The sequence below is a fragment of the Varanus komodoensis genome, unplaced genomic scaffold (assembly GCF_004798865.1).
Source record: "Varanus komodoensis strain SLA01 unplaced genomic scaffold, ASM479886v1 scaffold1, whole genome shotgun sequence".
In the NCBI taxonomy this organism is placed as follows: domain Eukaryota; kingdom Metazoa; phylum Chordata; class Lepidosauria; order Squamata; family Varanidae; genus Varanus; species Varanus komodoensis.
The window spans coordinates 98458270-98474238 of NW_025335268.1; the positions used below are offsets into that span (position 1 = coordinate 98458270).

The 15969-nt window shown below is 39.6% G+C and overlaps 1 protein-coding gene across 6 annotated transcripts in view; it reads right to left on the minus strand.

Moving 5' to 3' along the window:
- Window positions 1–1325: 1325 nt before the first annotated feature.
- SH3PXD2A (SH3 and PX domains 2A) overlaps window positions 1326–15969 on the minus strand; it is a 287812-nt gene continuing 273168 nt past the window's right edge. For all 6 annotated transcript variants that reach the window (XM_044438062.1, XM_044438052.1, XM_044438043.1 and 3 more), the window contains one exon: window positions 1326–15910. In XM_044438062.1, coding sequence (XP_044293997.1) covers window positions 14039–15910 — 1872 coding nt within the window. In that variant the 3' untranslated portion in view covers window positions 1326–14038. The remainder of the gene's footprint in view (window positions 15911–15969) is intronic.

The following is a 15969-nucleotide window of genomic DNA, read 5'->3' on the forward strand; positions in this document are numbered from 1 at the left end:
CTTTTGACTATGGAAGTGTAAACGCATGCCATGATTCGGTGGACACAGAACTCAACAGCCAGTAAAGCTTCTGACTGAAGCTTAGGTCATTATTCTATGTGCATGTCATTTGGAAGGAAGCCCCATTGCACTTAATGGGTCTTTTTGCTGAGTACTGCATAGTGACCTATGCACCAAATGACTCCTTCTAACCGAAAGACATTCCTGGTGTGTGGTTTGTGTGATTCTTGGTCGTAAGGGAAGGCAAGCAACCTCAGCAATTACATGCTGGTTAGTTTCTGTATAAAACAAAAATTACTTTCACAATCAGCTCCCAGAGAAGCAGTTGCAAGGTGCTGGTATTTTTCACCATAGATGACCCATGGGTAAATGTTAGCTATTTATAGGTAAGAAGCTCTGAGCAAGAATGGTAGGGTAGAATTTTCTTCTTGTTTGTTCTAAAGAGAGCCTTTCCCATCAGCATCAACTCATCTTCCTTTGCCATATGGGCCTAAGGAGGCAGAATCAGAGAACAGCACTTTGTAATTTATTGTTTACCTTTTTCCCATTGTGAAACTCAAGGCACTGTAGGTGGGGCTCCAAAACACTCTTTCATCTAGGTGTGAAGCAAACCAGATATGCTCTGATAATTGCTGAATTATGTATTTTCAGACCAGAAAGCTGTTTATGCCAGTATCTCACATGTGCAAATTACTGCAACTGCCTTCACTGAACACACTTAAAAGATCAGGGTGCAGGAGGTTCAGCTGTTCAACTGTGAGCTGAATGGGTGGACACTTTTGGCCTCTTTGAAATTCTTGCCCAGAATTCTTGCAAGGGTGAAGAGGCTAAGGAGAATGAAACTGAAACCTTAGTGTTGAATCACCACCACCTAGTGGACATTTTTCAAACACTAATAGTAAAGAAGCTGTGGAGCACCTTAAAGGCCAAGAGGTAAGCTACATGTTACCCTCAAAATGTGTGCCACAAATTCACAACTCTTTAAATGCAATGCCTGGAAGCTGGGTTGTGTGTGCGTATGCACACTGGTTGCTTTTGCATTTTCCTTCTTTTGTGTCTTAACAGTAGCCTTTGCATATTTGATGCCTATGAAAATTCCTCCACTTTTCCCTTTTCAGTTTGGTAGATAAGGGCATAAGTATGATGAATTTAAATTGTTGTCTCATTAATTATTCGTTAGGAACTGTATTTTTTATGAGAAGATGAACATTTTTGTCAAGCTATCACTTATTTTTGCAGTGAAAATCAAGATGTTCAATACAAAGAAGTCTCAGTAACAAGTTTCATACTCTCTGAGCTCTAGGAAGAAATAAACTAGCCAAGAATTAGTACACAGTTAAAAAGATCAAAAACTTTATTTCCCTCCCATAGGACATAAGAGACGATGTAAACAAATTGAATTTTAAAAAAGTCTTACAATTTGCAAGCATTTAAAGATGAGAGTATCCTTTATCTCTCTCAAAAAAGCATGGTCAGTTAAAACATACAGCAATGTCTGAGTCCCAAAGATCTTTTGTGAATTCAAAGGGTCTGAGGCCAATCTTTTTAGCCAAATAGGTCATTAAATGTTGCTGATTTAAAACAAAACACAAACAGACACAAAATCCAACAAAAACATAAATATAAAAATTAGAAGTTCCTATTAGCACCACCTTTGGTCCAAGCAATGAGTAAACTGGGAGATGATGGTGAGGTACAGCATGCTATCACGCCCTCTCTGCCTGAGTCAATGAATATGGTACTATAGTTTCACATTGCAAGAACCTGGGAATAAAACAGAGGCAAAAGCCTAGATGCTCTTGGCAATCCCGTAAGAAAGACTGCTTTATAACTAGCATGTAGCCCTTCCATATGAGTGTGTCCCAGAATGACAAACTTTCTTGGCCATCTCCAAAAGTAAACACTGCAGAGTCCAAAGACATGTGCCCCAGGATGACAAACAGTGCTGGCCACAACCCATGGTTTGTGTGCAGCTGCATTTGCTTGCAAAGCTGTGTGCAAGCATCTCCTGTAACATAGTAAAGGCCTTTAAAATCATTATCAGCAGAAGGAGCTGGCTGGGTTCTTACACACTTACACCAAATGTTGTGTTTTAACAAATGACTCACACTCAGTGTTCACTGTACAGATCTTAGACAGCAGGGACTTTCTTCTCTCAAGCATTTCTGATACTGACACAAAGGGCAAGACATTTCCTTCTTTGCAACACCAATGCTGTGCCAACCGTTAAGGGACACGGTGTCCAAGGGGAACGTCTGAAGGAAGCTTAGACTCCCCACAAAACAGGACTACAGGGCCAAAACATGTACAAAAAGTTAATCCCTATACTTCAAAATGGCTGAAACTGACAAATAATTTTTCAAGCATCATTAATGCCAGATGGTTGATGGAGAAAAAACTGAAAAACTGAGCTGTGTGCCTTAGGGTCTTTATATCTTTCAGTAATAATCAAGTACACAGATGCCAACTCTTACAGTATTGCAGCACAGATCTGCCAAAGCGATCTGAGACATTTTCTGTGGAACTGTGTCCATAAATCAGTGACCCTGAATTCCAGACCCATGGACTCAGAAAGCCTCATTACACTAGTTAGCTATACAATACTTTACTTAGGTGTGATGTATCTATGTTCACATTGGCTGCAACAACTGCAATGATTTACTACCTCTGCAACTCTTAACTAGCTCCCTAAATAAGGATGTAGCAATCTACTGCAAAACATGCCTGCCTGAAATGTTGGAACAAATAAATTTAATACCCCTGTCTGACAGACAAAAACAGGCCTTTAATATTAACTAATTAAGCCACACAAGCATCCTTTTCTTTGAGATATATTCATAGGCATTGTAGGTATTAAGGGACATTAAATATAAAGAAAAGATATTCTTTCACAATTCCAATCTCATAATCACTTTGATAGAGCAGAATCTAATTCACACACCATGATGGTTAATCTGAGTGTTTTGCTGTTCCACTTACAGTCACTTACACTTGATTCTTAAAATGCAAATTCCCTCTTTCTACAACACTTGAGCAAAAACCTATGAAAGAAATATAATCAGGACTAAGTTCTATCTAGAGTCGCAGCACTCATGTTCTTGACTGCATAAACAGAAATTTATTATGGGGCAAATAAGCCATGTTGTAAATATCCCCCAAATCACATTTCATTGGGTCAGTGTTCAGTACCCAATGTAACTGCATCTCTAAAATTTAAGCACTAAAATTTTCTGAGTGTGCCTGTAAATCATTATTGGATGATATCACTGCAAAGTCATTTTGAATACAACAGCCACTTCAGTTTCTGAAAACAAACTAAATATACACACACTTCATTTTTACATATAACTTTAGTTCTGTCCAAATAAGATATAACTATGACAATTAAGGAGCTCATTCTTTGTGCAAAATAGCCCCATGTTTTCAAATTAAATTTGGAAATGGAAAAATTATACAAATTCTCATTTAATACTACAGGTTACAATTAAAGGCCAAGAATGTAAATTTGACAAAAGAAGGAGGCTTTTGACCTTAGGAAGGAGGTTCATTATGTAGTCTTTAGTTGCCTCTATTAAATTTGAATGTCAAGATAATCCAAAATCAATTTAAGAGGGAGCCAAAGTAGATCAGAACAGGCACTGGTCTTTGCTGCCAGTTTGTTTCATGAAGACTAATGTGATAATGTTCCAGTCGAACATTTCCCAGTGATCATTACAGAAATGATGAGAGCTACAAGGACATTTTACCACAGTTGCTCTCTCTTGTGACATGTGCATTAATGTAAGCAAACTGAATATCACCTGCCAAAAATGACTTTGATCAGTGCAGTCAGTTTTACTATGCAAACAGATTTATATCCTTCCCATAAGCTCACCAAGACTTTTGATGGCAAGCACAAGAACAATACCTTACAATCTTTATTTTTGTTCCTTTTGTTTTATTCCCTTAGTGCTGGAGATACATTACATGCAAATTTTATTCTGATTAACAGTGATCATTGAAGGATTTACCTTTTATAAAACAACACTATTTTTATGGGCAGTATCTAACATTAGCTTTTCAGTGGGCCAAACAGCTAAGCTGCTTCTTACACACTGGTATTCCTCATCTTGAAAACACCAAGTATCACAGGGCTCTTTATTTCATCTCTCTCCAAAACACACACCACACCTGATTCCCTCCTGAATCCTTTCATAAGACAAAACTCTGAAAACAAAAAACTCAGTCTTCAACTTGCACTACACCAATAACTATCCACTTTCAATGAAAACACTTTTCTAAGCAAACAAGATGAATAAAATCAAGATAACACGCTCCATCTGCCATCTCTATCGCACAGCTCATAAACCAACCACACATCCTTCCCATCTCTCCTTACCAACATACTCTTCCAGACGTTTAACAATTTTGTTCTCCTTATGCTAAACAACAATTACTAGAGGCCCATTGGAAGGACATAAGCTATTTGGAATTGTTGCCACTGTACAGATGGCTTCTGGCAAAAAAGACTGCTTGCCTCTATTTAAATTATTATTTGTTTTAGATCTAAGGAAACACATCCGTATGTGTTGCCTCCTTTCTGGTTTCCTACATAGGTCATTCTGCTCCCTCAATCCCTGAAATTCATAAACAATTCTCCATCTGGATACTATCATTTAGCATAGTAAAAGGCTGCAGTTAGAACTTGTGGCACACCAATCTCTATAAGGTTCTAGCTCAAAGTTGTGGGTCAAGTTTTACAAAAGCCAAAAAATGCTCAGAAGGCACATTTTAGAATGCTACAAAATGTGAGATCACCAGCTGGCTCCCTCATTCACTTCTAACAATTCATTTCACTTAAACAAAGCAGAGCCATTTGGTTAGAAGCCAGCCTAAAACACAACCCAACTATGTTGTAATGCCAGCTTCAGTCATTTCATGAACCTCTCCACAGTTTCTCTTCCAGATGCAGAAGGCAGCTTGATAAACATAAACCCTATTCCCTCTTCATATTATGAACTTCAGAATGGAGATTTGTATTAGATCATAATGCAACAATTGGAACTTTTGGCAACAGTGGGAGACACACTTTAATACAGAGCACTGAGTAATATATATGGATGCATAAATACACAAAAAGTACCCAGGATGCCAGACCAAGCCTTATGAACATATTCTTGATTCAATTTGTTTTTCTGGAAAAAACAAACAAACCCTCCCCGGTCATGATCCAGTTGCCTCTTTTGACCATTACCACCCCACCCCGCAACAGACATCCAATCTGATTTCGTAACAAACAGGAGTCTCAACACAGGACAATAGTGGCTGTTGTATAGTTTGTGAAACGCGTGCAAAATGACAGTGTGAAAGTCCCATCAAATTGGTTTTTAAAGGGGAGAAAAATGCACTCATCTAGAATGTTCTGCGGCATGAGGCCAACTCACCCTGTAATCCTAGATTGAGGGGGACCAATTAACTTTGCCTTTGGCTATGTTCCACCTGAGCAATCTTATCAAAATGAGGAGGAAAAAATCCTGAAAACAGAATTTTGATTCCAGACAAGAGCAGTGCTCATGTCTGGCCTGCAAACCTCTCCCCATAGTAGGGATATGAACTCATTCAGCCCCTTCTCCTCACCACCTTAGCATGCACACACATCCACACACCCTTATATAAGTCCCTCCAAAAAATGAAGGATCTCTTAATTGCTCTTCCAGGAGATTCTGCACTTATTCAAATGCAGATGTGTACAGGCTACATAATACCAATCAAAGGGCTTGCACAGAGAGATCCAGTTCACTGACCTCCAAAGAAGCTGGGAAAGTCCGCATGTACAGTACTTAAAGATTACAAAAATAAAATCATGAAAGGATATGACAGATGAATTGAGGCACCAAAAGAAACCTTGGAGTGAGGACACAAAGTCCATGATACCTGATGTGTTTTCCATAGATTTACCAGTGATTTATACAATCTACCATTTTTATTTTTTAGAAAAATTCCCACTTAAAAAGAAAGCTATTTACAAAGAAACTTGCACTCTCCCAATCCGTACCTCTTGAATGCTTACAGTATGCCTGATTTAACTGCATATTTGTATATCTGGATTTTCTAGGAGGAGGTTTGTATTGTGTCAGATGGGTTCTGACTATTTAGCAGCAGATATCCAGTTGATACTTATAGTATTATGGATAGCAGCGTAGTTCCTCTTGCTAGTTTTTGTGTATGCATGGAGTGTTTTTAATTTTTACAATTTTTGCAAAAAAAAATTACAATTAAAAACAAACCCATATGCACAAAGCCACAACACCTGCGGTGGTCAGTAAAATCTTCCAAAACCAGGGCCAGCAAGAATTTGTTGCTCTCAAAAAATTTAATGGAGGTGTAAAATCACTAATACTATGCAGTGGCTGCGTGAAGGCAGGCACATGGATGCCATTCCAATTAATCTATGAGTGAGATTCCAGGGAGGCTATTCTGGTCAGCCATGAATTCTCAGTGTTAAAGCAAGCCACATACTAAATTTGGATGGGCTACTCAAGAAAGCCCAGTTTTCATGCATACCCTCAAGGGATTAAAATATGAAAACTCTAATTTTTTTTAGAGATTTATTTAAGACTCAGACACACTTTGCTAAAGGGATAAACCACAAATGCATATGTGCAGTTAAATTCATAGGCCTCAGCTTGGCCTTCCAGTTCCACAATAACTTTGTGAAATATAATATTGGCCCAGTTTCTGCCAAAGACTTTAGTTTAAGGTTGTTTTCTTACAGCACAAGTCCATGCATGTATCATGAGAAACAAGTTCCATGCTCGGAGCTGAATGGGCTACGTTCAGAAAGAGGCACTGCAGCCTAACAGCAGCTTTTTGAAAACGTGCTTAACACAAACGTGAAGCATCTGATACAACTGAACATTTTGATTTCATGCAAAATAAAGCAGGCGATAATTTTGCCCTACCAACTCATTCTTCAGCTAGAGGGAATAGCAGGAGCAAAGTGTTAGGAAAGATTTCAGAAAGTGAAATGAACAAGCACCAAAGCAAAGATCCCTGATCCTGGGCCTCTAAAGGTTAAGAGCCGTTTCCTGTTTGGTGGCCAGAGTGCTGAATCTGCCCTTTTGAATGGCATCATGCTCAAAGGTCTCGAGCACAAAGCTAAGTAGATAGCACTTTAGGCATGAGATGAAGCCTTGTGTTCTGTACGTGCTTAACAGTAGATGCTTTTTGTCATTACCTGTCTCAGGCTCCAGCTTCCATTCCATGCTACCTGATATATGCTTAGCCAGAACAATGCCCTACAACTCCTAGTGTTCCTCAGCCAGCAGAGTTTGCTGGGGAATGCTGGGAGTGGTCAACTTTTTGCCGTCTAAACATGCACAAAGTAACACCCTAAAGTGCTTCACGGCATACTCCTATACATGTCTACTCAGAAGTAAGTTCTATTGCATTCAAAGGGACTTACAAATGAGCAATGGACTGCAGCATGCATTATGCAGAATCTAACACTTACAGTCCTTCCATTTTGTTCACATGCAATGCACTTGTACAGCCACTGCCAGACTCAACACGATCCATTTGTACCAAAGGCTTTTCCCCCACACCCCTTTTCTTCGGTTGTTCCCTTCCCAGCAATCCTGCTTTCTTTCCTGAGAGTGCATTATTAGAAAATGACAGACTTTCACAAAAATCACACTGTACATTCCACTTTGAGTCCTGGATGAGGGGCCTGTTTCTTCTCTTTCAGTATTGCACATATCCTCTAATTGGATTTTTTCTTGAGAATGCAAAATATTTGAAGAAAACGTAACAAAAGAAAAAAAAACACAAGAGAAAAATGTAAATGAGCAAACTACCTAAGGTGATCTAAACTTAAATACTATTTCTAGTCTGTAAATGCTAGTAATATGAAAATAATGAATGCTTTACCAGATTCCCTTGTTTCTCATACATGATGGAAAGCAGTAACGCATTTCTAAACATAGAACAGCAATGAGTATAATTTTAATATGCCACACTAATATTTGAAAGTAGTTCAAAAACAATTCTATAATGCCTTCGTCAAAATGTTCAGTGTTGCTACTGAAGGAAACCTTTTTGTCTGAAGGAAATGCAGCTTTTTGTTACTGCAACTTACAGTTGAAGCTCATGTGCCCTTGTTCATCTGTCTCATACTCTAGCTTTGAATTAGCTAGCACGCTTATAGTGATAATTGCCACATTTACAAATGAACATTTGAAAGGAAAGGAAAAGCTCCATCCAAACTTTTTGTGTTCAAGCAAGGCTAGGCATCATTTCTGTAAGTAACTTTCATTGGAGTCAATGGGACTTAAATCCTTGTTAAAGAACGGAGTGCCATTTTTTCACTCATACTTAGATTTTGGCAAGGAGCACAGTCACTGGAAAAGCAGGCTAGGATCCAAAGAACCGTGAAGCTAGTTCCATGAGCCCAAGGGAACTCTGTGCATGGTTTTTCCCAGCTCACACACTTCCCCGTTCACCTCCTGCCTAGACCATACCACATAGCAAACTGATTCAAAAGTGGAAGACACTTTCATAAGCAGTTTGTGATATAGCCAGAAAGGAGGCACAAGCAAAGGTTTGAAATCCTATCCTAGTGGGCCAGGGCAAGCATCTAGCATGAGCTTACACAGGACCTTGGATCCCAGTCTAGACAAATAATTTGGTATTATTTCAGAGACATGAAAAGTTCAATGATGCTTTGTTCTTACAAACCAGAAGTTAAAGTGCTATGGTAGCTCTGGATCGTGCCACTTTTAGAGTGCAGGAGAAAACACACATTTTTGATTGATTTACTATACCAATAATCCCTGCACACAGAAAACAAGAAATTGAGAAGTGTTCTAGGCTAGACCTGTACCTAACATATTTTTAATGTACAGGAAAGAGATGCCTCTGTGTGTGCATGTGTGTGATGGATCCCTCAGGCAATTCAGTGGCCACCTGCTGTCTGAAGTGATACAGTCCAGGCATATTAATGTCAGCATCTGCCCCCGCCCTCCAAAAATAAGCCTCAGTTAAAGAAGTTACAATGGGCAACAAGGCATATGTGGGTAGAACAAAACAAAAAGAAGCTTTAGACATACTGATTACTAGAATTTAGAAAAGCAACAACTGCGAGAATATCTTTCAGGCATTATATAAAACCGCAATAACGAACTCAGAAGTGCTCATTATTATTAAAGTTGCAGTATACAGCAGAACAGTTTCAAATTCTTGGATTTTGTCTAAAAATTTAAGCTGTGTTTTGACATTTCCTATCCCAATCATTCCCATTTCACAATATTTTTCCCTTTTGAAAGCATGGACGATTAAGGCAATTTCAATAAGCAGGGAAAAAAAGAACTAGAAGCCATTCCTCCATCCACAAGAGGGCACTCTTTGACTTCACAAAATATTTTATTCAGTAGCTGACCCAGATAATTTAAAAATTTAGATAATTCTGTTAGTACTATATAGTTTATTTTTTTTAAAGCACCATGTTTTGACAACTTTGGTTTTAGGATCAAAATATATTATTTTGGAGAAAAGACTCTAGATAACTTTGGGTGGGACTTGAGCATGTTTGTACAAGAAAATCATGAAGACTAGCCACTTAATTATAATGAATCAGGATAGCTCTGCAATTTGAATTCAACTCTTTTTAAAGAATATTTTGTATCTCACCTAATAGCTGCAGAAGGAAATGACACATTACAGGTGGAAAACAGTGAAATTGACTAAGAAGGTGCTTGCTAGTGCCCTTTACCCACCCCCCCTTTCATAATTGCATGATATTTTCGTACAACACGAAATCACCTCCAGGTTTGTCCCAACACAAGGGCTACTAAAAATGTGTGTGTGTGTAAAACACCAAGGTGCACGGTCAAATATGACTCGTGGATGTAACACTACAGGAGCTCATTTACTTAATTTTAGTACCTTATTGCAATGGCTACCAGAGCATTTTGGCTAGGCCAGCTGAAGACTACTTGCTTGATCCATCAGCAATTCTGTGTGACAGACATTTGTATACAATTATTCTTGATGGGCAATTAATCTAATCATTAAGCAACACCTGTAAGAAAGCAGTGCTTACACAGACCATGCCTGCTTTGTATTCCATCATATTAAATATGGAATTGCACAGATTACATGAGACTGCTGGGATGCCACAGTGAAGGAAGGCCAGTTCCCAACTTCCCACACCAACAGAATGAGGGCAAGCCAAACTGTACAAGTTGTACCAAGAAATAGTTTTTTTTAACATTAGGTTTAAAGAAGCAACCTTAGAATTCTGCCAAGTTACCACACAATGATTTTCCACACGTTATTATGACTGCAGTCACCAGTATAACACTGGGCACCACTAAAATACAAAATGGACACCACTGCCTCAGTTGTAATATAGCATGGAAACTCATCTGGGGGATCTGCAAAACTTTCCCATGATCTCATGACATACTTTGGATAAGTTCTCCACTGAAAATTCTTAATGGCGGTACAGGTTTGGAACTACTGCTAGCCAATTTGCTGTTCTCCAGTAAGAAATGTTTGTCCCTTTTCCCATGGCAGAAATTTGACTCTTGCTAACTGAATCCATTGTATTTTGAGAGTCCAATGTTTCAAAGCAGGAATTTTGGGAGCTGCACTGTTAATTTTCCCAAGAGATGATGGCATCTTTAGAACAAAACTGTATAGTACAATTTTTAAATAGTCATAAATTATTTTAATAAATAGGTGAACTTTAAAATTGACAATTTATACTGCATCTTTAAATAATGCACTTGATTTTTCTGCATTTTGGTTTAAAATGGTTAAAGTGCATTAATTCAAAAATAATGAACCACTTCTTCATCATTATTGTTAAAAAATAAATCATAAACATTAATATGAGTTGCTAAATCACTACTATTAGTACTGCAATCTAGCAGATTACTTTATGGTTTTGCTCTATTTAATACTGCCCAGCAGAAGAACATAATACTTCTATTATAAACTCACAGCAGCTCTGGTAGTCCTCTAAACGACTGCTAATGTTGCAGCAGAACTTTAACAACAGAGGGAACCAGCCAAAATGCAGAGCTGCTAGGCCTCAGGAAGAAGAGTTCAGGGCAAAATCCACACCATTTTCACCGTAGTGTAGATGATTGCCTTCTTTCTCCCCACTGATTTTATTGGAGTTCCACAGGCCTCTTCCCCCCTCCCTCACCTTCTCCAAAGTGGCTCCTCCTTCCACGCTGCTATAACCAGAGCAATCGAATGGAGAGTGGTTGTGGTCACAGACTTTAATGGCATCTTAACAGATCAAGCTGAAAGTCATGAAAGCTGTGGAAAACAATCCCTCAATGTTTGTTGTTGTAATTTAATATATGTAACACACAATTTTAAAAAATGAATGAGACAAAAGTAAAGTCAACATTATGTAATTTTTCAGGAAAGCAAAACATCTCTTAATATTTTCAGTTGTAAATTTGGAAGATTTTGTTAGCATTAGTTTGAGCTCATTAAAATCTTCCTGTTTTCATCTTCCAACTGGTAGAAGGCATGAGGTGTTGTTGGAAGACATATGAGTTATTTCTCTATTATTCTGTGTTAACATTTGCCATGAAACCCAACTGTTTTTATTCTCTGGGCAAACAAAATGTTGGGCCTCAAGACAGCAACATCAAACTTCCATCTGATCTTCCATATTCTCACGCAAAGGCCTTCCAGCATTTCTTTTACTATTACAACATTTATTTGAAGGCTGATGTTTGAAGCCACATCAAAAATAAATACACATTGCACTCCAAACCTTGTCACCCACAGTGGTTTCCATCTTTTCCATGACCTTCCATAAAACATCTCATTTTTAAACTCTTAGAATCATAAATAATGAGCAAGGAAATGGAGGGAGGGAGAACACACATAAGCATGTGCTTCTTGTCTAGTAGCATTCCCAGCCTACTGGTGCTTTTTATTCATTTGCTTCTCACGTCTGAAAATGTATCAGGTGTTTCTCCCTCAGTATAAAAGTAATGTTCAAGTGAACACAACAGAAGAGAGAATTTGTTAAAAGGGAAAATAACCTTTAGATCAGAGAGGTTCACAAATAACCCCTTTCCCCAACAAACTAAAACAACTGTGCAGACAGTAAAATCCATGGCTTTTTCTCTCCCTGCATCCAGCTCTGTAAACACTGATGGATACTGTTTGAAAAGGACACACATACAAAGTTCAGGGCCTTCCCTTTTCTCTGGCTTTTTTGGAGACACTGATATATGCAAATAAATTTGCCATTGATCTTAAGCACCAAGGGCATTCTGATGTGCACAAACAGCTCCTATATTAGCATCCCCTCCCAGAGAAGGACTGCAGCCATGTGGAATGGGGATATGCGTGAGGTGTCACCCCTCTTTCAATGGAGTAAGTGGTGTAGAGAAGGTGCATGCATGAACACCATGTGCATCTAGAAACTCTCATTCATGAAGGAGTAGCTGTACTGGTAGTTGGGTATGATGATGTGGTTTCAAGGCATATCACAGGTAAGTACTTTCCCATGCTCTTCAATGTGCATACACAATTTCTGAACACACAGAAATTCTTCCTCTCATAGGAAAAAAGGGGGAACTTCTGCAAAATAGAAGGCCCATTATTTGGAAATAAATCCCAGTATTTGGAAATAAATTCTATTTCTTTATGTTTAAGTCATGGACATTCTAGTTCTTGTGAACTGGCCTTCACTTTCACACAACAGTCTATGCTGGAATAACTTGCAAGACCCGTATAGATAGTTCTGAAGAAGCTATTGTGTTGTGGCACAAGGTCTTCCAGCTGGAACTGTGGCAATGAGAGCTGGAAGTCTTGAAAGGCCTTTGGATGGGAGAAGGGAGTATGCACATTGGTTGTTGCAGGTCAAGGGGAACTGACTGAAGTTTTGTCCTGGACATAAGGTAGAACCAGAGCAGAAGCAATGGATAATTGTTCAGGAGAGATGTACAGTGCCTACCAGCTAGTCAGACAGCCCAACCTTAACAGGCCATGATCAAGAAAAAAGGGGAACAGTTCATGTAACAGCGGCTTCTCCTTCTTAGCTACAGTCAACCAATTTTCCTCAAGTACAGGTAAGACCTTGCTACTCCCTAGTCCAAATGTGGGGTGCTAAACAACAAGGGACGTGACAAACTTGGTTGTTCAGAAGACCCTAAAAATAAAAATTACATTTGAGACCAGTCAGTGTCCGCAAGAGGTGAGTGTGCGCAACACATCACTTTGGGTGTGTTTGCAAACACCTAAGAACCACCTAAAGTTTGATTATATTTCAAATTTTAATTATAATAGGAAAATAAGCCCCACTTAACCCCTTTTCTGAAACAATGGACACATAGCAACCAAAGGAAAAATGTACGGTGGATGCCACTGGGGGGGAACTGAACAATATGCACTCAGAGTCCAATGCCAGCTATGCGCAGTGAAAAGGCCCCCGACTCTTCAAGCAATCTGGAGACAGAATGCAATGGCTGGGGGCTAGTGCTGGATCCCTTGAACAAGTTTCTCTGTTTGCTCTGCACACATGAAAGATGTCTTAGGGTGGGACTGGGGAAACCATCCACAATTTGAAAATATTTATACACACTCCATTTGGAAAAATGGGACAAGCTGATTTTTTAAAAACATGTCCAGGTTTGGCACCAAACTCCCTACCATACCCAAGCAGACACATAGGCCCAAACTATATTGTGAAAGGCACACATTTGGTTTCCTATTATTACAAGCAGGATGGTGGGATCATGTACCCTGTTGCACTCAAATGTGAAAGGCTTCACCAAGTAATGAAGAAGAAGGCATTAATTCAAGCTGCCTTTTCTTGATATTTGCTGAATTAGCCAATTCCTTCAAACACACCCTAACACACCCTCATAGTTGGCAGACTTGCTGGTCATAGCAATGCTCAGTTCAACAATCCCTTTCAATATACGATGGAACAAAAGGAAATACATCTTTGTATCTTCCCCCTCCTTCCATATCTACACAGCAGAAAAAGTATAATTTAGGGAACTTAAAGACACTGCAACACTTAATTCTTTTTCTCCAAGTAATTTGAGGGGACCCAGCCTTTAAAAGGTTTTCCTCCATCCATGATCTGACAGTACCACCAGCCGTTTGGGTTCTTTTCTAGTACCTCCATGCAAACACCTTCTGAAAATCCAGCAGTTTCCTCATCCCCTTCGTAATCTGCAATGGAGATGTAGATATCCTTAAGGTTATTGTGAATAAATTGGGATTTTTCAATGGGCTTGGGCCGGACAGTGGATACTGGGATTCCATTGTGTTCAATAGGTAGGAAGGTGGTGCCCTCAGAGCCCTCAGAGGCAAGCCGATCAGCATGTTTTATTTTCAAATTACCAATCTGGGACTGGGCAGTACTGAAAGAAGAATTGCGACGCACTGCCCTTAGGTGGTCTGTGGCAGTAAGAGACTCATTCCTACGCAAGGAACAAGGCAGATTATTATCTTTGGGTGGCGGGGAGACAAACACTGACTGCGGCCTCACAGCTAGCTGTCTAACTCCATTTCGCAATTTTACAGGACCAGATGTTTTTGAGAAGCCACCTGGTGGTTTGTTGGGAATAGGAGGTGTTGCTCTCTTGTTCTGGTTGATGGTATTCAGTGCCTGGACCTTCTTCTCAATTTTCTCCAAGCTGTTGGATTTGTTTTCATTTCTTCTGTTCCGAGCCAGTGAGATGTTGGTCTCATTGGAAGTAGTATCTTGTTGTACCAGATAGTGAGAAGGAGCCCATCCTTCTGTGTCTCCATATTTCAAATACCACCATCCACTTGTTTGCTTTTCCAGGACTTCCACAACTATTCCTGCTGGGAAGCCAATCTCTGACTCTTGAACTTTCTGATAAGAGTCAGTAGTTACATAGAGGCATTTTGAGGAGTTGTTTTCATTCTCTGCCTTGGTTGGCTGGCTGGAATAGAATAAGCCATGGGAAGGAGGTGTAATGAGATCTGCAGAGCTTCTTCTGAAGGTCTCTTCTGGGTGTCCGGAAGCTGTGTTAGGTGGACTTTCAGACTCTTCACTTCTTGAACCTTTAAGTCCACCTCTGAGTTGACCGGTTGGTCTCAGCTGGTGACGTAAAGTGCTGATATCCATCCTTTCTTGGCTTTGAGAATCTGCTTTGTTCAGAAAAGGTTTGGGCCTCACCATTGGTTTTGCTCTGCTAGACACAGTTTCGCCAGTATCCCTTTTTTTGGGCACACCAGTTGAGCCAGCATCTGAGGCTGATCTTGGCTTTGTCTCTTCATTCCGTGAGTAGTGAGGCTTACCAAGGTTTGGCTGAATGCTTTTGTCATTTTGGGGCTTCAGAAGGGAGGACTTAGGAGAAACAGAACATGGAGAATTTCTTTGGATCAATGATAACGAAGAACTTCTTTGAGAATCAGAATCTCCACTGGATTCTTTGTTTGACGAAGTATCTTCTATGCATGGTCTGAAGCCCTCATTTTCATAGATAGTCTCCTCTTCATGAGTCACATCTTCAGAAGACATTCCAACTCGGAATTTTGCCCTTTGGAGGGAGGAGACAGGGGAAGGCTTGGGCCGGTGGAATGTGCTTCTCTCCAGGCTACCATCTTCTCCCTGACTCAGCTCAGATTCTGAGTCAACACCAAAGGCAGGTACATCATACTCTGGCTCCTCATATTTTTGCTTGTGTGGGGAATCTTGGCCATCTCCTGAAGCTATGGTTCCAGTGGCTACTGCTTCTTCAGAGTCTTTTGATTTGTTGGGAGGTGCAGGGGGAGGAACTTTGGGTCTAGTCAAAGTACTGGTTCGCCTATTTAAATTAGGCTTCTTCCTTTTATCAATGTATGATGCTGGAGCCCAACCTTCTTTTTCACCTATCTGCACATACCACCATCCACCAGAGTTCTTGTCAATGACCTAGAGAAAGAGTAACACAGAGGTTAGTTTAGAAAAACAGTGTAACAATACATTACTTT